The 24,123-nt window shown below is 48.1% G+C and overlaps 1 protein-coding gene across 3 annotated transcripts in view; it reads left to right on the top strand.

Moving 5' to 3' along the window:
- ZDHHC2 (zinc finger DHHC-type palmitoyltransferase 2) overlaps window positions 1-24,123 on the top strand; it is a 244,712-nt gene that overhangs the window by 77,256 nt on the left and 143,333 nt on the right. For 2 of the 3 annotated variants that reach the window (XM_063920849.1, XM_063920848.1), the window contains exon 1: window positions 9,232-9,661. The exons of the other annotated variant lie outside the window; for it this stretch is intronic. In XM_063920849.1, the coding sequence (XP_063776919.1) occupies window positions 9,346-9,661 (316 nt within the window). In that variant the 5' untranslated portion in view covers window positions 9,232-9,345. Of the gene's footprint in view, window positions 1-9,231; window positions 9,662-24,123 lie in introns of those variants that run through there. 3 annotated transcript variants of the gene reach the window in all.

Here is a 24,123-nt window from a genome sequence, read left to right as displayed (position 1 = left end):
GGAAGCGGTGCACTAATTGGGGTTCCCAGTCACTTTACGCAAAAAACGACACCAAAAAGTTAAAAAACTCATGTCGACCTTTTCATGTGTCGACCTTTCATGTGTCGACCATGTGTCCATGTTGACCATGTCAATGTCGACCAATAGTGGTCGACCTAATGACTGTCGACCATAACATGGTCGACCATTCATACTGGAACCAGGAGGGGTATAGAGGGGAGGAGCCAGCACACACATACACACACTAAACGTTTTAAAGTGCCAGGCTCCAGTGGACCCGATCTATACCCCATGGTACTAAAGTACAGATACCCAGCCTGGTGTATGGGCACTGATTGGCACAAGCTGGAGCAGTGACTGGCAGCATGTAATGAGCACATATGATATAAGAGGCTGCTGCTGCAGCCTGGTGCATGGGAGAGTGAAGCAGGGAGGACTGGGCACCGATTGGCACTAGCTGCAGCAGTGACTGCCTGGCAGCATGTGATAAGTACAATGTACCAGTGGCGGAACTACCACCAGTGCAAGCTGTGCCTTGCACTGGGGCCCGCCACTGTGAAGGGGCCCAAAGTCAGCGGCATGTAATGAGTCAAACTGACTCATTACATGCTGCTGTGTGCTGGGGACGGTCCACCGAAGAGGAGACAGGAGAGCCCAGGGACGCAGCCACAGGGAGAAGGAGGAGGAGGGAGCCACAGCAGCGCAATGTAATTGGTGGAGGCGCCACTGCAGCTGTCCCTCTCCTTCCACATAGGCTGGCCGCCGCTGTGAATGCCAGAAGCTGCACCGAGGAGCCTGAGCCAGCGGTGACAGTATCATCTATTCTATCTGTCTATCTATCTATCTATCGATCGATCGATCGATCGATCGATCGATCGATCGATCGATCTATCTATCTATCTATCTATCTATCTATCTATCTATCTATCTATCTATCTATCTATCTATCTATCTATCTATCTATCTATCTATCTATCTATCTATCTACCTATCTACCTATCTATCCTGTCTTCCGTAATGTGTAAAACGGGGACACTGTCTGCCGTAATGTGTAAAAAGGGGACGCTGTCTGCCGTAATGTGTAAAAAAGGGGAAGCTGTCTGCCGTAATGTGTAAAAGGGGACGCTGTCTGCCGTAATGTGTAAAAAGGGGACGCTGTCTGCCGTAATGTGTAAAAAAGGGGAAGCTGTCTGCCGTAATGTGTAAAAGGGGACGCTGTCTGCCGTAATGTGTAAAAAGGGGACGCTGTCTGCCGTAATGTGTAAAAAAGGGGAAGCTGTCTGCCGCAATGTGTAAAGGGGGACGCTGTCTGCCGTATTGTGTAAAAAGGGGACGCTGTCTGCCGTAATGTGTAAAAAAGGGGAAGCTGTCTGCCGTAATGTGTAAAGGGGGACGCTGTCTGCCGTAATGTGTAAAAGGGGACGCTGTCTGCCGTAATGTGTAAAAAGGGGACGCTGTCTGCCGTAATGTGTAAAAAAGGGGAAGCTGTCTGCCATAATGTGTAAAGGGGGACGCTGTCTGCCGTAATGTGTAAAAGGGGACGCTGTCTGCCGTAATGTGTAAAAAGGGGACGCTGTCTGCCGTAATGTGTAAAAAAGGGGAAGCTGTCTGCCGTAATGTGTAAAAGGGGACACTTTCTGCCGTAATGTGTAAAAAGGGGACGCTGTCTGCCGTAATGTGTAAAAAAGGGGAAGCTGTCTGCCGTAATGTGTAAAGGGGGACGCTGTCTGCCGTATTGTGTAAAAAGGGGACGCTGTCTGCCGTAATGTGTAAAAATAGGATTTTAATAACCTACCGGTAAATCCTTTTCTCGTAGTCTGTAGAGGATGCTGGGGTCCATTTTAGTACCATGGGGTATAGACGGTTCCGCAGGAGCCTTCGGCACTTTAAGACTTTTTAACAGTGTGAACTGGCTCCTCCCTCTATGCCCCTCCTCCAGACCTCAGTATAGGAACTGTGCCCGAGGAGACGTACATATTCGAGAGAGGATTTACTAATAAACTTGTGACGAGATTCACACCAGCTCACACCATATACAAGAAAACATGTCAGCTAACATGGCCTTTAACATAACTCATGCCAACCAGCATGTATAACGCAACAGCAACAGCTGTCAACATCTAAACACGTGTGCAAAAAGATAAACGTAATCAGCAGGAAAAATAGAGCACTGGGCGGGCGCCCAGCATCCCCTACGGACTACGAGAAAAGGATTTACCAGTAGGTTATTATAATCCTATTTTCTCTTACATCCTAGAGGATGCTGGGGTCCATTTTAGTACCATGGGGATATACCAAAGCTCCCAGTATGGGCGGGAAAGTGCTAATGTTCCTGCAGAACTGACTGACTGACTGAATTTTAGGTCGTCAGCAGCCAAGGTGTCAAACTTATAAAACTTAGCAAACGTGTTTGCACCTGACCAAGTAGCAGCTCGGCAGATTTGCAATGCCGAGACACCCCGGGCAGCCGCCCAGGACGAACCCACTTTCCTTGTAGAGTGGGCTATTAACGAAATCGGTAACGGCAATCCTGCCTTGGAATGAGCGTGCTGAATGGTACCTCTGATCCAGCGCGCAATAGTCTGCTTAGAAGCAGGACCCCCAATCTTGTTGGGGTCATAGAGGACAAACATAGATTCTGTTTTCCTTATCCTAGCCGTTCTTCCGACATAAGTCCTCAATGCTCTGACGACATCCAAGGACTTTGGAACGGCTGAGGTGTCAGAAGCCACTGGCACCACCACTGGTTGGTTGATATGAAAAGAAGACACAACCTTCGGAAGAAAGTGCTGACATGTTCTCAGCTCAGCCCTATCTTCATGAAATATTAAGTAAGGATTCTTGTGTGACAGAGCTCCTAATTCAGACACTCGTCTGCCTGAGGCTAAGGCCAACAGCATGACCACTTTCCAAGCGAGAAACTTCATCTCTACCTCTTGTAAAGGCTCAAACCAGTCCAATTTAAGGAACTGCAACACCACATTAAGATCCCATGGCACCGCAGGAGGCACAAAGGGAGGTTGGATGCGCAGAACTCCTTTCACGAAGGTCTGGACCTCAGGATTAGACGCCAATTGTTTCTGAAAGAAAACTGACAAGTCCGAAATCTGAACCTTGATAGATCCTAATCTCAATCCAGCATCCACACCCGCCTGTAGAAATAGGAGAAGTCATCCTAATTGAAACTCCACCGCAGGAGACTTCTTGGATTCACACCAAGATACATATTTTCTCCAAATCCGATGGTAATGTTTAGACGTTATCCCTTTCCTGGCCAGAATAAGTGCGGGAATGACTTCATTGGGCATACCCTTACGGGCTAGGATCTGGCACTCAACAGCCATGCCGTCAAACGCAGCCGCGGTAAATCCTGATAAACTAATGGCCACTGCTGAAGCAGGTCCTCATGAAGAGGAAGAGGCCGAGGATCTTCCAGTAATAACTCTTGAAGATCTGGATACCAAGCCCTCCTTGGCCGATCTGGAGCAATGAGTATTGTTCGAACTCTTGTTCTTCTGATGATCTTGAGAACTTTTGGAATAAGTGGAAGTGGAGGGAACAGATACACCGACTGAAACACCCACTGGGTCACCAGTGCATCTATCGCTATTGCTTGTGGGTCTCTGGACCTGGAACAATATTTCTGTAGCTTCTTGTCGAGGCGTGATGCCATCATATCCACTTGAGGAACGCCCCAACGACTTGCCACCTCCGCAAAGACTTCTGGGTGGAGGCCCCATTCTCCTGGATGGAGATCGTGTCTGCTGAGGAAGTCTGCTTCCCAGTTGTCCACTCCCGGCATGTCTTTCTGCCCAGAGGAGTATCTTTGTCACCTCTGCCATTGCCGCTCTGCTTTTTGTTCCGCCTTGACGGTTTATGTAAGTGATAATGCTGATTTGATTACCTTATAACCTTCATTATATGGGTAAGAGACTCAGTACGCAATTGGCGTATGGGGTACCGTAAGGGTACGCACTTAGCGTAGCATACGCTCGGCCGTGATCGAGACGCACATGCGGCACGCTCGCTCACAGCTTAATGCGTGGTGTCGAGCACGCTATAGGCGGGCGACTACCGTAATGCTACGCTACCAGCGTAGCGGACGCTCGAGACCACGAGGAGATCACGAGCGGCGCAGACGCTCACAAGATGACAATCAGTAAACCTTGAATGTAACACACAGAAAGGATACTCTTATACTGTAAACCTTGTACTGAAACACTGTAGCGATATAACGCTGCTTAACCTTGTTAATACTAAAGCTGTTTGAGCGATCGAGACGCTCCTATTACCCACTGCAATGTAATGAACACACGATACCGTGCTAAGGTTCCAACACCTTTACTAACAAGCTTTTAAGTTATATCGAAAAAGGTAAAACAGTTCACAAGTCATACACTACAAACTAACATATAATTCTAACAGAATATCTAGACAGAAATATACAATAGCGTCACAAACTTATACTATAACAGAGAGAGAGGGAATGGCCAATACAAACAGAGAATAAGTTGGTTTGCAGAGAATTACTTACACACACTGGGAATGATCGCTGCGCAGCTTTCTGGTACCAGCTCCGAGTTAGTCAATATGAAAACCGTTTGTGGAGAGTGAGAGAGCTGCCCAGGCTGGCTGATCTTATATACACTGAGTACAGTATACTACAAAGGGACCTATAATCTCATTGTTCATTGGACACAGGAATGTCTCCTCGCATCATAACAAAAGGTCATAGGTTAGTTTGAACAGGTGGGCTGTGACTATATCAAACTGCTCAGGTGGGAGGGAATCTGAAGATTCCCGCCGCATGGGTAATGAATCGCAAATATATGAAATGTCCAGAATCTACTAATGGCCATAACTATACGCAGGAGCGATTAATCTTTACCTAACCAACACCGGATTGTTGCTATTAAAATGTTCTTTAGTTAGGTACCAGACACAGCTGTTCAAACCCTGTCTGACCCTTCGTACCATACAAAGAGGAATTCCTCTGTCCAGCGACCATTTACATTAAACAAACTTACAGTCATTATTAAGGGGAACATTATCTATAAAACATACTATTTGGTGTTATTATTTAACGATTGAGTCGCCCGCTAGACGCACACAAACTCTACCGTAAATGCACATACCACGCGCTCGAGCGCATGGCCGAGGCGCCATCACGCGGCTGCGAGTATCCGCACGCACAGGAGAGAATGTGCACGTGCAGCAGGCAAGCGCATGAGGTGAATATATGGCAACGTGTAGCATGATATTTTTCTGACTTTGACATAAGCTACTGCCGTTACATTGTCTGACTGGATCTGTATGGGACGACCTTGAAGAAGGTGTGCCGCCTGATGAAGACTGTTGTACACAGCTCTCAATTCCAGAATGTTTATGTGAAGTCGAGTTTCTTGACTTGACCACCTTCCTTGGAAGCTTTCGCCTTGCGTGACTGCTCCCCATCCTCGAAGACTTGCATCTGTGGTCACCAGGATCCATGTCTGAATCCCGAGGTGAGACATTTGTAGCCACCACAGGAACGAAATTCTGGCTTTTGCTGACAAGATTATCTTTTGATGCATTTGGAGATGCGACCCGGACCACTTGTCCAGAAGGTCCCACTGGAAGACCCTGGCATGGAATTGGCCATATTGTAGCGCCTCGTAAGCCACTACCATTTTCCCCAACAGGCGAATGCACTGATGAATTGATACTGTTCTTGGTCTCAAAAGTTGTTTGACCGTGCTCTGGATCTCCTGAGCCTTTTCCACTGGTAGAAATACTTTCTGTACCTCGGTGTCCAGTATCATTCCCAAAAATGATAACCTCATCGTCGGTTCCAACTGAGATTTTGGAAAGTTGATGATCCAACCGTGCTGTTGAAGTACTGACAGGGATAACGCTATGTTCTGGATTAGCTTGTCCCTGGATCTTGCTTTTATGAGGAGATCGTCCAGGTATGGAATTATATTGACTCCTTGTTTGCAAAGGAGAACCATCATCTCCGCCATCACCTTGGTGAATATTCTCGGAGCCGTGGAGAGCCCAAACGGTAATGTCTGGAATTGGTAGTGGCAATCCTGAACTGCAAACCTCAGGTATGCTTGATGTGGCGGGTAAATGGGGACATGCAAGTAACCATCCTTGATGTCCACTGACACCAGAAATTCCTTTTCTTCCAAGTTGGAAATCACCGCTCTCAAGGATTCCATCTTGAATTTGAATCTTTTTAATTAAAGATTCAGATGTGTAAAAAACCGGACGCTGTCTGCCGTAAAAGTGTAAAAAGGGGACTCTGTCTGCCGTAATGTGTAAAAAGGGGACGCTGTCTGCCGTAATGTGTAAAAAAGGGGAAGCTGTCTGCCGTAATGTGTAAAAGGGGACGCTGTCTGCCGTAATTTGTAAAAAGTGGACGCTGTCTGCCGTAATGTGTAAAAAGGGGGACTGTCTGCCGTAATGTGTAAAAAAGGGGGACTGTCTGCCGTAATATGTAAAAAGGGGATGCTGTCTGCCGTAATGTGTAAAAAGGGGGACGCTGTCTGCTGTAATGTGTAAAAAGGGCTCTACCTGGTGTAGTGGCGCTACTGTGCGCCGTAATTTGAATAATGGAGATTACTGTGCACCGTAATATGACTTGGTATTATTTTGTGGCCGCACCCCTTCCCCATGAAGCCACGCCCCTGTATTTTTTGCGCACGCCTACGGCGAGCACTGCCCCTATTTTACATAAAAGGGGGGGACTGATGCTGTTTATTGCACACAGCGCTAAAATGTCTAGTTATGGCACTGTTGCTAGATGTCCATTTCCCTGGCCCTAAGCAGGTCCCCCTCACCAGATCCTCTCCAGCACAGTGCATCCAAATAATCACACCCCTCTCCACATCTTAAATCTAGGACACATCCACATCCTAAACCTGAACTGATCCCATCTGTATGTGTATCTCTACCCTGTTATGTCATACTGTACTTTGCATCCCTGAGTGCCGCTGAATATTGTGTGTGTATATATATATATATATATACACACACACACATACACCTGTGTGGCCAGCACTCCCTTTTTTAAATAATATATCAATATATATATATATATATATATGTATTATACGGGAGCATGCAAAGGATCCATCATTTGGAGTTGGGGGTGAGGGGGTGGACTTGGACGGGATGAGAGGAGGGGGCCCAAACAATTTTGTTGCACCTGGGCCCACCGCTCGCTAGTTCCGCCACTGCAATGTACATATGATAAGAGGCTGCAGCTACAGCCTGGTGTATGGAAGAGGGATGCAGGGACGATTGGGCACTTATTGGCACAAGCTGCAGCATGTGATAAGTACATATGACAACAGGCTGCAGCTGCAGCCTGGTGTATGGGAGGGGTGTGGTCAGAGCCGGCCCTAACCAATATGATGCCCTAGGCAAGATTTTGTGTGGTGCCCCCTAGCACCACCGCTAGTTCCGCAGGACATGCCTGGCACGAGTCAGCTGGCAGCTCTGCTAACGTTGGGGCGGCTTTTGTTTATGAAAATGCGTCCTATTTGCATTACTACGTGACTAGGATGCACAAGCAGCTTTTGCTGATTAAAATGATATGCAGCATGCCTATATTCTGTGTGCGACTGCGGCTGTATCTGCATACAAAATGCTACATTACAGTGATTTCCAAAAATACACTGCAACGTAGCATTTCGTATGCAGATACAGCCTCAGTTACACACAAAATATAGGCATGCCACATACATAGGTGTGCGCAGGGGGGGTGCCTGGTGCGCACAGGCACCCCCTAATGTCTGGCACCCCGATCTCACATGCCTGATGCAGCGATCGCCGAGCAGGCTGATTACTGTCCCCTCTGCGCTGCACCCTGTCAGGACTGCATTACTGACCGGACGCCTGGGTTAATCAAGGGTGCCACTGCCACCGGCTTTCAAACTCCCGGCTCCACCTCCATGTACAAAAACAGCGTGATGTGACGTTATGATGTCATGCTGCTCACACACCCACCCGTCACACGCCCACCTCTCTCCTTCTATGCTATGACAACGCCAGCCACTGATGAGGAGCAGCATGCAGCCAGCGTTCAATGCTGGCAGGCGGTCGACAGCAGCATTGACACGTTACTCGTTTTTCCAGCAGCAGCAGCACTAGTCTGCGACTGTCAGTGAGTGACTTGTAAATAAGCTGCTGCAGCTTGCAGGGGAAAGAGAGGGAGAGCCAGACCAGGCTGAGGAGGAGCAGTGTAATTGCAGTGAGTGCCATCAGGGGTGTTTGTTTGGTGCACACCACAACATCTGACAATGTATCTGCTTTATTAGGATTGGTACAAAGATGGATATTTTATATTGCGTTGATGTCAATAGATGGTGCTAGACACGCCCAAAAGGCGGTGCTAGACACGCCCCTCCAATGGTGCACCCCCTAATAAAATATGCTGCGCACGCCTATGGCCACATATCATTTTAATCAGCCGAAGTTGCTGGTGCCCCTAAGCATACCAAATGCCCTAGGCATTTGCCTAGTTTGCCTATGCCTAGGGCCGGCTCTGGGTGTGGTTCATCAAATCGACAGTATCTAGGTCGACAATGTTTAGGTCGACCACTATAGGTCGACAGTCACTAGGTCGACATGGATGGAAGGTCGACAGGGTTTCTAGGTCGACATGGGCTAGGTCGACAGGTCTAAAGGTCGACATGAGGATTTTTTTTTTTGGGTGTCGTTTTCTTCCCAAATTAGTGCACCGCGTCCCCTCGCATGGCTCGCTTCGCTCGCCATGCTTCGGGCATGGTGCCTTCGCTCCGCTACCGCTTCGCTCGGCACAGATTACCGTTCCAATCGTAGTCCACGTGGATCGTTAAGTATGAAAAAAGAAAACAAATGTGAAAAACTCATGTCGACCTTTAGACCTGTCGACCTAGCACATGTCGACCTAGAAACCCTGTCGACCTTCCATCCATGTCGACATAGTGACTGTCGACCTATAGTGGTCGACCTAAACATTATCGACCTAGATACTGTCGATCTTCAGACCGGATCCCGTATGGGAGAGTGAAGGACTGGGCACTGATTGGCACTAGCTACAGCAGTGACTGGCAGCATGTAATGAGCACATATGATAAGAGGCTGCAGCTACAGCCTGGTGCATGGGAGAGTGAAGCAGGGAGGACTGGGCACTGATTGGCACAAGCTGCAGCAAGGACTGCCTGTCACCATGTGATAAGTACATATGATAAGAGGCTGCAGCCTGGTGTATGGAAGAGGAAGGACTGGGCACTGATTAGCACAAGCTACAGAAGGGACTGCCTGACAGCATGTAAAGAGCACACATGATGAGGGGCTGCTGCTGCAGCCTGGTGTATGGGAGAGGGAGGCAGGGAGGACCGAGAGGGGGGAGGAGCCCGGACACACAGACATAAACACACACAGCCCAAGTCTGCACCGCTGCCCTGCATTGCCCAGAACTGGCACCTGACTACACTGACCGAGGAGACAGCAGGTGGCAGACTTTGCCCTTCCCCTGCCCATGAAGAGGCCCCTGTCCGGGTCATGGCGCCGTCGGGCCCCAGCAGCGTGAAGCGAAGGTGCAGAAGGTGCCTGTACTGGATACCGGTGCTTTTCATTTCCATCATCGTCTGCTGGTCCTACTATGCCTATGTCATCCAGCTGTGCATAGGTGAGCCCCTGCACACACATGCAATGTAGAGAGAGCAGTGCTGGCTAGTGCTACTACAGAACATGGCACACATGGCATAGGGGTTTGTAGTGCAGACACATATCCTTTGCCAGTCAGTGTCAGGCGTGCATTGCCCAGGTATAGGAAAGTGCTATAGTGCAGGTGTATGAGGCATGCATTGCACAGGTATAGGAAACTGCTATAATACAGGTGTATGAGGCATGCATTGCACAGGTATAGGAAAGTGCTATAATGCAGGTGTATGAGGCATGCATTGCACAGGTATAGGAAAGTGCTATAATGCAGGTGTAAGGTGTGCTGCTTAGGAGTATTGGGCATGACAGCTCTGAATATTTTATGCTATTTAGAAATGCAGCTTATTGTTGTAGTAGGATGTTTAATCACTAAGTAAACACACCATGTACTGTACTCAGCCATAATTCATATGCCGTACAGCAATGGTTTCTCCAACAGAAAAACCCACCTCTCTAATGTTGAGAATGTACTTATGTGAGCAAGTTATGTGGTGGTGCAGTATCAGTCATATATGATTCATGAACAAGCTTCAACCTCCCAAACTACAAACTGAATGTACCAAGGGGGTCATTCCGAGTTGTTCGCTCTGTAAATTTCTTCGCATCGCAGCGATTTTCCGCTTAGTGCGCATGCGCAATGTCCGCACTGCGACTGCGCCAAGTAAATTTGCTATGCAGTTAGGAATTTTACTCACGGTTTTTTCCTCGTTCTGGTGATCGTAATGTGATTGACAGGAAGTGGGTGTTTCTGGGCGGAAACTGGCCGTTTTATGGGTGTGTGTGAAAAAACGCTACAGTTTCTGGGAAAAACGCGGGAGTGGCTGGAGAAACGGAGGAGTGTCTGGGCGAACGCTGGGTGTGTTTGTGACGTCAAACCAGGAACGACAAGCACTGAACTGATCGCAGATGCCGAGTAAGTCTCGAGTTACTCAGAAACTGCACAGAGATGTCTTATCGCAATATTGCGAATCTTTCGTTCGCAATTTTGATAAGCTAAGATTCACTCCCAGTAGGCGGCGGCTTAGCGTGTGCAAAGCTGCTAAAAGCAGCTTGCGAGCGAACAACTCGGAATGACCCCCCATGTACCTTACCTCCTTCATAGCTCTGTACATGTTGTGTTAGTATGTCATTATGGCACATCAGTATTGCTTATTCTTTTCCTATTATTTAAAGGTTTTGCCAAGAATATCCCAAAACAGCAATATTTGAACTCTTATATTTTCTATGCTTGTTATTGACCTGACAATGCTATGTGAGACCTTAAATCATACTTATTTGGTCTGCAGACTGTTCTTTATATACTTTTTCACAATACAGAACTGACAGAGCCCATACAGTACATTCACTATTGAGTCCTATGTCATATGAGAGATACATAATTCAGTCTTTACATGAAAATCTCACTATCTCTCGGCGGGATGCACCAATGATAAACATGTGGGCAAACCTAAAAAAATGCAGTTTTCGGAGGTTTGGTTGCTTACCATACATGCATCAAGCTTTGGAATGAGATACATTTATCCAGTTGAAACCCAGCAACCCCCGTGGCAGGTGCGTCACTCAACGCATGCGCAGAAGGACTCCTGGGTCCTAAACCCGGAAGTCCTTCTATTGCAAAGGACATTTCTTACCGAGGAGAGCTGTCCTTTGTGATTTTGTTTTCAAGCATATAGGCCCTCATTCTGAGTTGTTCGCTCTCTAGCTGCTTTTAGCAGCCGTGCAAACGCTAAGCCGCCGCCCTCTGGGAGTGTATCTTAGCATAGCAGAACGAAAGGATTGCAGCGCTGCTACAAAAAAAGATTGTGCAGTTTCTGAGCAGCTCCAGACCTACTCCTAGCTTGCGATCACTTCAGACTGTTTAGTTCCTGTTTTAACGTCACGGACACGCCCTGCGTTCGGCCAGCCACGCCTGTGTTTCCCCAGGCACGCATGCGTTTGTATCTGACACGCCTGCGTTTTTCCACACGCTCCCCGAAAACGGTCAGTTACCTCCCAGAAACACCCACTTCCTGTCAATCACTCTGCGGCCAGCAGTGCGACTGAAAAGCGTCGCTAGACCTTGTGTGAAACTACTTCGAATGTTGTAAAAGTATGTCACGGGTGCGCATTGTGTCGCATACGCATGCGCAGAAGTGCCGCTTTTTTTGCCTATTCGCTGCGCTGCGAACGAAAACAGCTAGCGAACAACTCGGAATGACCCCCATAGTGTTAATAAACGCCATTATGCTGCAAGTTATACAGTTGGCATGCACTCTGACCCCTCCCACATGTCATGTCAGGAGAGTGTCAGCAAAAAACTCATCTAATTGTAGAGCGCAACAGAATTTTCTGCGCTGTATAAGAAATTGTTAATAAATCTACTGCTCCTAAAGATCCAATGTTTGTTGGTAAGCAAGTTGTGATTGCGATTGTGTTGTGTAATAATGATTCATAAGGATATATAGGAATAATAAATAAATTAGAAAAATAAATCTTCGTTATTATGGATGTTATTGCAGAAATAAAATGTGCATGTCAGACTTTACACAGGCTTCCCCTTTATCTTATTAATTAAAACACTTCTACATACTCTGTCCACCCGGCCTTCTGAAGAAAATTAGCAAAAATGTATTAACCGTCAGTAGCACTGACCGTGCCGACAACTGCAGCTATCAATTTAGATAACTGCAGTTGTCGTTGCCCCATCACTACAGCAGGGACATACAGATAGAGCCACGCTAATCGTGGCTTCGTCTGTGCCTGTGACGTGCCCCATTCACTAGAATAGGAGCGTCTCTGTGCGCTCCAGGCGTGACTAGGCGGACGGATCTCCTAGTCACGCCGGGAGCGCTCGTATGTGATGGCTCCATCTGTATCTGCCCCTGGCTGTGGCTTCTGCCCAGTGGAGCCGGCCGGGCAGTGAGACACAACGCATTAGCACTAGGCTGATGCGCTGGGGACTCTGACATCCCAGATTAGTGTCCACACTAGGCTGTTCAGCAGAGCCACGCGCCCTGCCTGATTTTTAAAGGGAAAAATTTATTCTGCTCCTTTAGCGGCGCCTTTTCATGTGTGCGCCAGAAACCCTGCACCCTGCCCTGCCAAATTCCCAGAGGGACCACTGCCAGATGTTCATATATCCCATTGCTACCGCTTCCTGCTTCACCTAGTTAAAGAGGCAAATTAGGAAGCACTATACCGGCACAATCTGTGCGGGTATAATACATCTACCAAAAAGTACCAGCCAACCAGCTCCTTGCTGTCATTTTTCAAACAACTTGTACCATGGCAGTTAGTAGTTGATTGGCTGATATTTTATCTTTCTCCACTTTATCACTCTCCAAGGCTTAGTACATCTACCCCCTAGTCTGCTATGCACAAGCTTGCAGGCTAATGCAGTGACAGGCACCTCAAGTCACATAGCCAGTGTCTGTGCATCAACAACTGGAAGAACCAAAGACAGTCCAGCATAGAAAGAGGTACTGAAGTCTAAACAAAAAAAAGGAGACAGAGGGGAGGGAGAATAATAGGAAAGGAGCAGGAACAAAGTCAAATGCAGGTACAGAGGGGCAGGAGAGCCAGAGGAGGAAAACCGCAAGACAGAGGAAGGGTGACGATAGAGAGGAGGCAAGAACAAGACAAAGAAGGAGGAGAGAAAGAACCGGGAAAATAGAATAGAAAATGAAACAGATGGGAGGGAAAGAGGGAGAAAGTGAAATAGAGGCAAGAGATAAGAGAGGTGAAATAAGTGGGAGAGAGAGGAGGAAAAAAGAGGACACTTAAGGCCCACTTGATTTGCTAGGAATATTATATACTGTGATGGGCATCTATTATGTCCATGACAATGTAGCACTGTGAACTTATTGATAAATGTCTTGCATGGCAATGCAAAAGCGTTTTGCACTTAGGGGGTCATTCCGACCCCATCGCTCGCTGCAGTTTATCGCAGTGCAGCGATCTGGTCGGAACAGCGCATGCACCGGTGCCGCAGTGCGATCCCCTCTGCCTGATTGACAGGCAGATGCAGGAGGGGGCGGCACGGCGGCGTTTGGTCGCTGTTATGGGGGCGCTGTCCGGCCAATGCAGGCGTGGCCGGACCGTGCCGGGGGCGGGCCGCAGCGGCTGCGTGACGTCACACGCAGCCGCTGCTACCAGGGGCAGTGACGATCAACTCCCGGCCAGCCGCAGGAGCTGCGCTGGCCGTGAGTTACTCCACAAGTACAAAAACATTGCCGCTGTGCGATGCTTTTGTACTTGTGCGGGGGGGGGGGGGGGCGGGCGGACTGACATGCGGGGCGGACTAGCCCTGTGCTGGGCGTCCCCCCGCATGTCTGGGAACATGATCGTAGCTGTGCTAAATTTAGCATAGCTACGATCAACTCGGAATGACCCCCTTAGCTCATATAGGGGTAAATGTATGAAGCAGTGATAAGAGTGGAGAAGTGAGCCAGTGGAGAAGTTGCCCATGGGAACCAATCAGCTGCTCTGTATAATTTTATAGTATGCAAATTATAAATGTTACTTCAATGCTGATTGGTTGCCATGGGCAACTTTTCCACTGGCTTACTCCTCCACTCTTATCACTGCTTCATACATTTACCCCTTAGTTTCTGCTTGTACATTGTTAAAACAGTCAGGGGTAGTTGGTTTTAAATGTGACAGAAAACAGGTTGCCGTAGGATTATTAGTTAGCAGTATATATAGTTTTATATGAAATGCATCAGGAAACATGAAGGGAAATGAGAGCTAAAAGACAAGTTGTTTCTACATGGCAGAACACTTTGTGACAGACATCAAATGTTTGTCTAAGGACTTCCTTATTTTAGGACATGACTATACCACTAATTAGTAATTACATGTTGGTGAATTGTAGCCTAGCAATGTCTTTCTGCTCCTTTATTGTTTACCATTTACCAGGAATTGACCAGGGAGCGTTGGCACTGAACACTTGTGTCTCATGTTACCAGCTTGGATAGGTTACAAGGATTTTTGGGTTACAGAGTAAAACTCTTCAGCTCGACCATAGGGATTACATATCTTAATTGACATAAATTTTATTTGGTTCACTTTGGATTAAAAACATATAACAAGTCATGTTTCTGGTAACACTGCCTTCCCCATAGCACGATTTGATAGCCTCCAGTCCCTGGAAATAAAGAAAAACATATTTGTCAACAATGTGTTGTGCTCGTAACTATTAGTCACATATTTGAGATGCCAGCATCACGGCCAGCCATTTATCATTATTGTTACTTTTATAGTGCCACCTTATTATCAAATTCTCTATCACATAAACATACACACGTATTAACGAGGTCTATATATGAAGCAGTGAAAAGTGTGAAGTGAGCCAGTGGAGGAGTTGCCCATGGCAACCAATCCTTGTTGAGGTAACATTTTTCTCTGACGTCCTAATGGATGCTGGGAACTCCGAAAGGACCATGGGGAATAGCGGGCTCCGAAGGAGGCTGGGCACTCTAGAAAGATTTATGACTACCTGGTGTGCACTGGCTCCTCCCACTATGACCCTCCTCCAAGCCTCAGTTAGATCTTGTGCCCGGCCGAGGTTGGATGCACACTAGGGGCTCTCCTGAGCCTCTAGAAAGAAAGTATAGATTTAGGTTTTTTATTTTCAGTGAGACCTGCTGGCAACAGGCTCACAGCAGCGAGGGGCTAAGGGGAGAAGAAGCGAACTCGCCTGCTTGCAGCCGGATTGGGCTTCTTAGGCTACTGGACACCATTAGCTCCAGAGGGATCGACCGCAGGCCCAGTCCTTGGTGTTCGGTCCCGGAGCCGCGCCGCCGTCCCCCTTACAGAGCCAGAAGCAAGAAGAGGTCCGGAAAATCGGCGGCAGAAGACATCAGTCTTCACCAAGGTAGCGCACAGCACTGCAGCTGTGCGCCATTGCTCCTCATGCACACTTCACACTCCGGTCACTGAGGGTGCAGGGCGCTTGGGGGGGGCGCCCTGAGCAGCAATAAAAACACCTTGGCTGGCAAAAATACCACAATATATAGCCCCAGAGGCTATATATGTGGTAAATACCCCTGCCAGAATCCAGAAAAAAGCGGGAGAATAGGCCGCGGAAAAGGGGCGGAGCTATCTCCCTCAGACACACTGGCGCCATTTTCTCTTCACAGTGCAACTGGAAGAAAGCTCCCCAGGCTCTCCCCTGTAGTTTCAGGCTCAAAGGGTTAAAAAGAGAGGGGGGGCACTAAATTTAGGCGCAATATTGTATATACAAGCAGCTATGGGGGAAAATTCACTCAGTTATAGTGTTAATCCCCACATTATATAGCGCTCTGGTGTGTGCTGGCATACTCTCTCTCTGTCTCCCCAAAGGGCTTTGTGGGGTCCTGTCCTCAGTCAGAGCATTCCCTGTGTGTGTGCGGTGTGTCGGTACAGCTGTGTCGACATGTTTGAGGAGGAGGCTTATATAGTGACGGAGCAGATGCCGATAAATGTGATGTCGCCCCCTGTGGGGCCGACACCAGAGTGGATGGTTAGGTGAAAGGTATTAACCGACAGTGTCAACTCCTTACATAAAAGGGTGGATGACGTAACAGCTGTGGGACAGCCGGCTTCTCAGCCCGCGCCTGCCCAGGCGTCTCAAAGGCCATCAGGGGCTCAAAAACGCCCGCTCATTCAGATGGCAGACACAGATGTCGACACGGAGTCTGACTCCAGTGTCGACAAGGTTGAGACATATACACAATCCACTAGGAACATCCATGACTTGATCCCGGCAATAAAAAATGTGTTACACATTTCTGACATTAACCTCTAAAAATGGGTTTTTATGTTTGGGGAGAAAAAGCAGGCAGTGTTTTGTTCCCCCATCAGATGAATGAATGAAGTGTGTGAGAAGCGTGGGTTCCCCCTGATAAGAAACTGGTAATTTCTAAAAAGTTACTGATGGCGTACCTTTTCCCGCCAGAGGATAAGTTACGCTGGGAGATATCCCCTAGGGTGGATAAGGCGCTCACACGGTTGTCAAAATAGGTGGCACTGCCGTTTTAGGAACGGCCACTTTGAAGGTACCTGTTGATAAAAAGCAGGAGGCTATCCTGAAGTCTGTTTTTACACACTCAGGTACTAGACTGAAACCTGCAGAGTGTGCTGCTGCAGCGTGGTCGGTGACCCTGTCAAACATACTAGTTTGCTAACATGAGAACATATTAAAGACATCGTCTTATATATGAGGGATGCACAGAGGGATATTTTGCCGGCTGGCATCCAAAATTAATGTAATGTCCATTCTGTCAGGAGGGTATTAGAGACCTGTCACTGGACAGGTGATGCTGACTTTAAAAGGCGCATAGAGATTCTGCCTTATAAGGGTGAGGAATTATTTGGGGATGGTCTCTGGGACCTCGTATCCGCAGCAACAGCTGGGAAGAAATATTTTTACCTCAGTTTTCCTCACAGACTAAGAAAGCACTGTATTATCAGGTACAGTCCTTTCGGCTTCAGAAAAGCAAGCGGGTCAAAGGCGCTTCCTTTCTGTACAGAGACAAGGGAAGAGGGAAAAAGCTGCACCAGTCAGCCTGTTCCCAGAATCACAATTCTTCTCTCGCTTCCTCTGAGTCCACAGCATGACGCGGGGGCTCCACAGGTGTAGCCAGGTACGGTGGGGGGCCGTCTCAAAAATTTCAGCGATCAGTGGGCTCGCTCACAGGTGGATCCCTGTTTCATTCAAGTAGTATTTCAAGGGTACAAGCTGGAATTCGAGATGTCTTCCCCCCGCCGTTTCCTCAAATATGCCTTGCCGACAACTCCCTCAGGCAGGGAGGCTGTGCTAGAGGCAATTAATAAGCTGTATTCCCATCAGGTAATACTTAAGGTGCCCCTACTTCAACAAGGACGGGGTTACTATTCCACACGGTTTGGGGTACCGAAACCGCATGGTTCGGTGTGACCCTTTTTTATATTTAAAATCTTTGAACACATACATAAAAAAATTCAAGTTCAAGATGGAATCGCTCAGGGCAGTTATTGCAAGCCTGGACGAGGGGGATTACATGGTATCCCGGGACATCAAGGATGCTTACCTGCATGTCCCCATTTACTATCCTCGCCAGGAGTACCTCAGATTTGTGGTACAGGATTACCATTACCAAGTCCAGACTCTGCCGTTTGGACTGTACATGGCACCGAGGGTGTTACCAAGGTAATGGCCGAAATGATGATACTCCTTCGAAAAAGGGGAGTTTTTAATGATCCCGTACTTGGACAATCTCCTTATAAGGGCGAGGTCCAAGGAGCAGTTGCTAGTCGGGGTAGCACTATTTTGGAAAGTGCTACAACAGCACGGTTGGATTCTAAACAGTCCAAAGACACAGCTGTTTCCTACGACACGTCTACTGTTCCTGGGGATGGTTCTGGACACAGACCAGAAATAAGTGTTTCTCCCGGAGGAGAAAGCCAAGGAGCTGTCATCTCTAGTCAGAGACCTCCTGAAGCCAAAACAGTTATCGGTGCATCATTGCACGCGAGTCCTGGGAAAAATGATAGCTTCCTACGAAGCAATCCCATTCGGCAGGTTCCATGCAAGAACTTTTCAGGGGGACCTGTTAGACAAGTGGTCCGGATCACATCTTCAGATGCATCGGCGGATAACCCTGTCTCCAAGGACCAGGGTATCTCTACTGTAGTGGCTGCAGAGTGCCCATCTTCAAGAGGGCCGCAGGTTCGACATACAGGACTAGGTCCTAGTGACCATGGATGCCAGCCTTTGAGGCTGGGGGGCAGTCACACAGGGAAGAAGCTTCCTGGGACTTTGGTCAAGTCAGGTGACTTCCCTACATAAATATTCTGGAACTGAGGGCCATTTACAATGCCCTAAGTCAGGCAAGGCCTCTGCTTCAAAAGGCCGGTCCTGATCCAATCAGACAACATCATGGCTGTCGCCCATGTAAACCAACAGGGCGGCACAAGAAGCAGGATGGCGATGGCAGAAGCCACAAGGATTCTCCGATGGGCGGAAAATCATGTGTTAGCACTGTCAGCAGTGTTCATTCCCGGAGTGGACAACTGGGAAGCAGATCTTCTCAGCAGACACGACTTCCACCCGAGAGAGTGGGGACTTCATCCAGAAGTCTTCCAAAGAATTGTACACCATTGGGAAAGGCCACAGGTGGACATGAAGGTGTCCCGCCTCAACAAAAAGCTATAAAAGATATTGCGCCAGGTCAAGGGACCTTCAGGCGATAGCTGTGGACGCTCTGGTAACACCGGGGGTGTACCAGTCGGTTTATGTGTTCCCCCCTCTGCCTCTCATACCAAAGGTACTGAGAATAATAAGAAGGCGAGGAGTAAGAACGATACTCGTGGTTCCGGATTGGCCAAGAAGAGCCTGGTACCCAGAACTTCAAGAGATTATATCAGAGGACCCATGGCCTCTGTCGCTCAGACAGAACCTGCTGCAGCAGGGGCCCTGTCTGTTCCAAGACTTACCGCGGCTACGTTTTGATGGCATGGCGGTTGAACGCCGGATCCTAAAGGAAAAGGGCATTCCGGAGGAAGTCATTCCTACGCTGATTCAAGCCAGGAAAGATGTAACTGCAAAACATTATCACCGCATATGGCGGAAATATGTTGCTTGGTGTGAGGCCACAAAAGGCCCCAACAGAGGAATTTCAACTAGGTCGATTTCTGCATTTCCTACAAGCAGGAGTGTCTATGAGCCTAAAATTAGGCTCCATTAAGATACAGATCTCGGCTCTGTCGATTTTCTTCCAGAAAGAATTAACTTCAGTACCTGAAGTTCAGACATTGTAAAAGGAGTGCTGCATATTCAGCCCCCGGTTGTGCCTCCAGTGGCACCTTGGGATCTCAACGTGGTGTTGAGTTTCTTAAAATCACATTGGTTTGAACCACTAAAAACCGTGGATCTAAAATATCTCACGCGGAAAGTGGTCATGTTATTGACCTTGGCTTCGGCCAGGCGTGTATCGGAATTGGCGGCTTTGTCATATAAAAGTCCTTATCTGATTTTCCATATGGAGAGGGCAGAATTGAGGACTCGTCCCCAGTTTCTCCCTAAGGTGGTATCAGTTTTTCACTTGAACCAACCTATTGTGGTGCCTGCGGCTACTAGGGACTTGGAGGATTCCAAGTTACTGGACGTAGTCAGGGCCTTGAAAAATTATGTTTCCAGGACGGCTAGAGTCAAGAAAATTGACTCGCTATTTATCCTGTATGCACCCAACAGGCTGGGTGCTCCTGCTTCTAAGCAGACTATCGCTCGCTGGATCTGTGACACGATTCAGCAGGCGCATTCTGCGGCTGGACTGCCGCATCCTAAATCAGTGAAAGCCCATTCCACAGGGAAGGTGGGCTCATCTTGGGCGGCTGCCCGAGAGGTCTCGGCTTTACAACTTTGCCGAGCTGTTACTTGCTCAGGGGCAAACACGTTTGCAAAATTCTACAAATTTGATACCCTGGCTGAGGAGGACCTTGAGTTCTCTCATTCGGTGCTGCAGAGTCATCCGCACTCTCCCGCCCGTTTGGGAGCTTTGGTATAATCCCCATGGTCCTTTCGGAGTTCCCAGCATCCACTAGGACGTCAGAGAAAATAAGATTTTACTCACCGGTAAATCTATTTCTCGTAGTCCGTAGTGGATGCTGGGCGCCCATCCCAAGTGCGGATTGTCTGCAATACTTGTAAATAGTTATTGCTAACTAAAGGGTTATTGTTGAGCCATCTGTTGAGAGGCTCAGTTGTTTTCATACTGTCAAACTGGATATAGTATCACGAGTTGTACGGTGTGATTGGTGTGGCTGGTATGAGTCTTACCCGGGATTCAAAATCCTTCCTTATTATGTCAGCTCGTCCGGGCACAGTGTCCTAACTGAGGCTTGGAGGAGGGTCATAGTGGGAGGAGCCAGTGCACACCAGGTAGTCATAAATCTTTCTAGAGTGCCCAGCCTCCTTCGGAGCCCGCTATTCCCCATGGTCCTTTCGGAGTGCCCAGCATCCACTACGGACTACGAGAAATAGATTTACCGGTGAGTAAAATCTTATTATAATTTGCATACTATAAACTTATACATAGCAGCTGATTGGTTGCCATGGGCAACTTTTCCACTGACTCACTTCTCCACACTATTCAGTGCTTCATAGACCCCTATATTAAAATTATTTTGTTAGAAGTCACTTTATAAGTCACTATGTTTTTGGATGGCATGCAATTAAAATGCCGGCTGTCAGGATCGCGGCTTTCGAGATACCGACACCAGAATTCCGTCAGCCGTCATTTTACCGACGCCCGAAACACTGACACCCGCCTGTAATTCCCACTCGGTTGGTGGGTCCACGCCACCAACCGAGTGGAAATAGAACACCGGGTCCGAAGCGTGGCGATCACAGCCAGCCCGCATGGGGACTCGCTGCCGGTATTCCGACAGCCGGGATGCCGCTGTATGTATACTGACAGCCGACATCCCATCTGCCGGTATATCATACAGGATCCTTTTGAACTATGGTAGGAAATCAGATACACAAACATGGGGGGCATACAAACTACACACATATAGTGCCCTGGTTGGAATCAAACCATGACCCCAGGTTGCATAGATACTGTATAACACATTGATTGCTAGTCATGTTACCAGGCGATTCTACCTATATTGAAAGTCAAGTAATGGATGGATCTAAACCCACTTGCCTGATTTATGTTGCAGAATAAGACCACTCTTTTTATTGATAAATCCCATTGCTTCTCACATATTGCATAGAGATAAACCCTAATGCCAGCCACCTATTGCATGGAGATAAACAATTTATATACAGTGACCTGCAGGGCCGTAACCTGGGGTGGTGCGGAGTGTGCCACTTTTGGCGGTGCTTGTCAATTATCTGTTTTAATTAAAAATTATACCCCACTCCTTTTAAAACCCAGCATCTCCTGACCGCCCCTGTCTCCTTCCATCGCTAAAACCTATGTTCTTGAACTCAACTTGAGACTAGAGCTCTTTGTTTCAGTCACACTGTCCTTTATTACATTTCAAGATGCTGACATACCCAGGACTCAAACCGGGATTGTCTGTAGCATTGCAGTCAGCACTCTGTTCACTGAACTATCTGCTCTTGCATAAAAAGCTACAGAATTCTAACTATTTGAAACTTACCTTTAGACTTTTTGAAAAAATGATCAGCATTGCAGCTGAGCAGATCTAGGAGTAGGGTGTTTGGCTGGTTATGGGTTTGAATCATGGGTATGGCAGTATATTGAAATGGTATTGTAACAGAATATAAACCAGGGATGTGCAGTCAGGGGAGGCAGGGGAGGCAGTGCCACCCCTGTCTTTAATTATTAAAATAATATAAAGAAAATACTTATGACACATATTCTGTGTCATAAGTAATTTCTTTATATTATCATAACCATTTCAGTAATTAAAAGTAGTTTGGGATTACAATAGGGACAGATTAAAGCGGGGGGGGGGGGGGGGGGGGCAACACGCTGGGCTGAAAAAGCCCATTAAAAACAGCGGAAAGCGGCACTTATGCAAGTGCCTCGTTGACAGGGGAAACCCACCCCTGTCAGCGAGGCAGATGTGATTGGACAGCAGATCCAGTGCTGGATCCGCTGGTCCAATCACGCAGCGTGGTGAAGCGGAGGCGGGGCCGGGGACCAGCTACTGTAGAGCTGTCACTACAGCAGCGGCAGCCCCGGAGCCAGCGGGCCCGGCAACGAGGAGGTCAAAGGGGACACCTGTGCCGGGCCCCGATGTTCGGGGGGGGCCCAGTGATCACTGTGTGCCGGCATCATTCGTAGTACAGTAACTCCTCATAGCGATCGCAAGTTCTGCAGGAGCACTCACCCCCTGCACGCGCTGCACATCACTACGCGGCTGGCGTAAAGCACAGGACCCAGAGGAGAGGAGATAAAACGGTGATGCTGCCGCACACCATTTGAGAGAGTCCTGAGGTGCCACTGCAGGAGATGGACTGCGTTACTGGAGTCCCGCCGATGGCAGCTGTGTAAAGCTGTGACTCAGAGACGCTGAGTCTGAGTGTCCAGGACTGATGGAGGCGGAACTATGTGCCAGACTGCGGCCTCTATGTGGTGCCCACAATTGGACAGAGGTGGGTCTGTGGTGTGGCTCCCTTATGTTGGATAGGCCGGGAGGTGGATTCGGACTCACAGTCACTGTGAGAGGAAAGCCAGGTGCTAGTGAAGATCTTTCCTCAGACTAATTGCCATTGAAGGCAATTAAACCTGCTAAAAGGGCAGGCAGTGGGCAGCTTGGACAGTCCCTCTGAGGGGAGCGGATGTGTGAAGGGAGGTGGTTTGTCCTCTGAAAGCCTCCCAGTGACTACTAAAGAGCTGCGGAAGGTGGCAGTAGTGGGGTGTACATGACCCTAGCTGTGACCCATTCCTTGATAGTCACCCCGTAACTTGGTCTGATCCTAGCGGTCCGTGAAGCGTTGCCAGCATGACGCTGCGCTGGCCCTGTATGTATGTATGTATGTGTGTATATATATATATATATATATATATATATGTGTGTGTGTATATATATATATATATATATATATATATATATTTATATATATATACACACATACAGTAATTTGTGAGTGTAATTATTTGTATATGTATGTGTACTTATATGTATGAATATATGTACTGTATGCATGTCTGTGTACCTTTACTGTGTGTACCGTACAGTATATATATGTATATATTTATTTTATTTGTAAAGCCACGTGTGTGTGTGTGGGGGGGTCATGGAGAGTTGAGGGGGCCCCAGAGATGTTAGTGTACCGGGCCCCAATAATTCTGTTGCCGGCCCTGGTCCTAGCTCACAGCCGCTCACCGCCGCCCGCCGCTCACCTCCGCCCACCGCTCACCGCCGCCAGCCACCAGCCGCTCACCCGCAACAAATGAATCAGGTAATGTTCCCCTGCTGTCACCCTCTCTCCCTGTCGTTACTGTCCCTACTGTCACACTCTCTGTCTCCCAGCTGTCACTGTCGTCACTCTCTCTCTCCCAGCTGTCACTGTCGTCACTCTCTCTCTCCCCCTGCTGTCACTGTCGTCACTCTCTCTCCCTGCTGTCACTGTCGTCACTCTCTCTCCCTGTTATCACTCTCTCTCCCTGTCGTCACTCTCTCCCTGTCGTCACTCTCTCTCTCCCTGTCGTTACTCTCTCTCCCTGTTGTCACTCTCTCTCTCCCTGCTGTCACTGTCGTTACTCTCTCTCCCTGTCGTCACTCTGGCTGTCCCTGCTGTCACAATTTCAGCTCATTCAGTGTGCTATAATGTGAATTTCGGCTCATTCACTGTGCTATAATGTGAATTTTGGTTCATTCAGTGTACTACAATGTGAATGTCGGCTCATTCAGTGTGCTACAATGTGAATTTCGGCTCATTCAGTGTGCTACAATGTGAATTTCGGCTTATTCAGTGTACTACAATGTGAATTTCGGCTCGTACCG

The sequence above is a fragment of the Pseudophryne corroboree genome, chromosome 1 (genome assembly GCF_028390025.1).
Source record: "Pseudophryne corroboree isolate aPseCor3 chromosome 1, aPseCor3.hap2, whole genome shotgun sequence".
Lineage (NCBI taxonomy): Eukaryota > Metazoa > Chordata > Amphibia > Anura > Myobatrachidae > Pseudophryne > Pseudophryne corroboree.
This window is presented reverse-complemented; position numbering and strand designations above follow the sequence as displayed.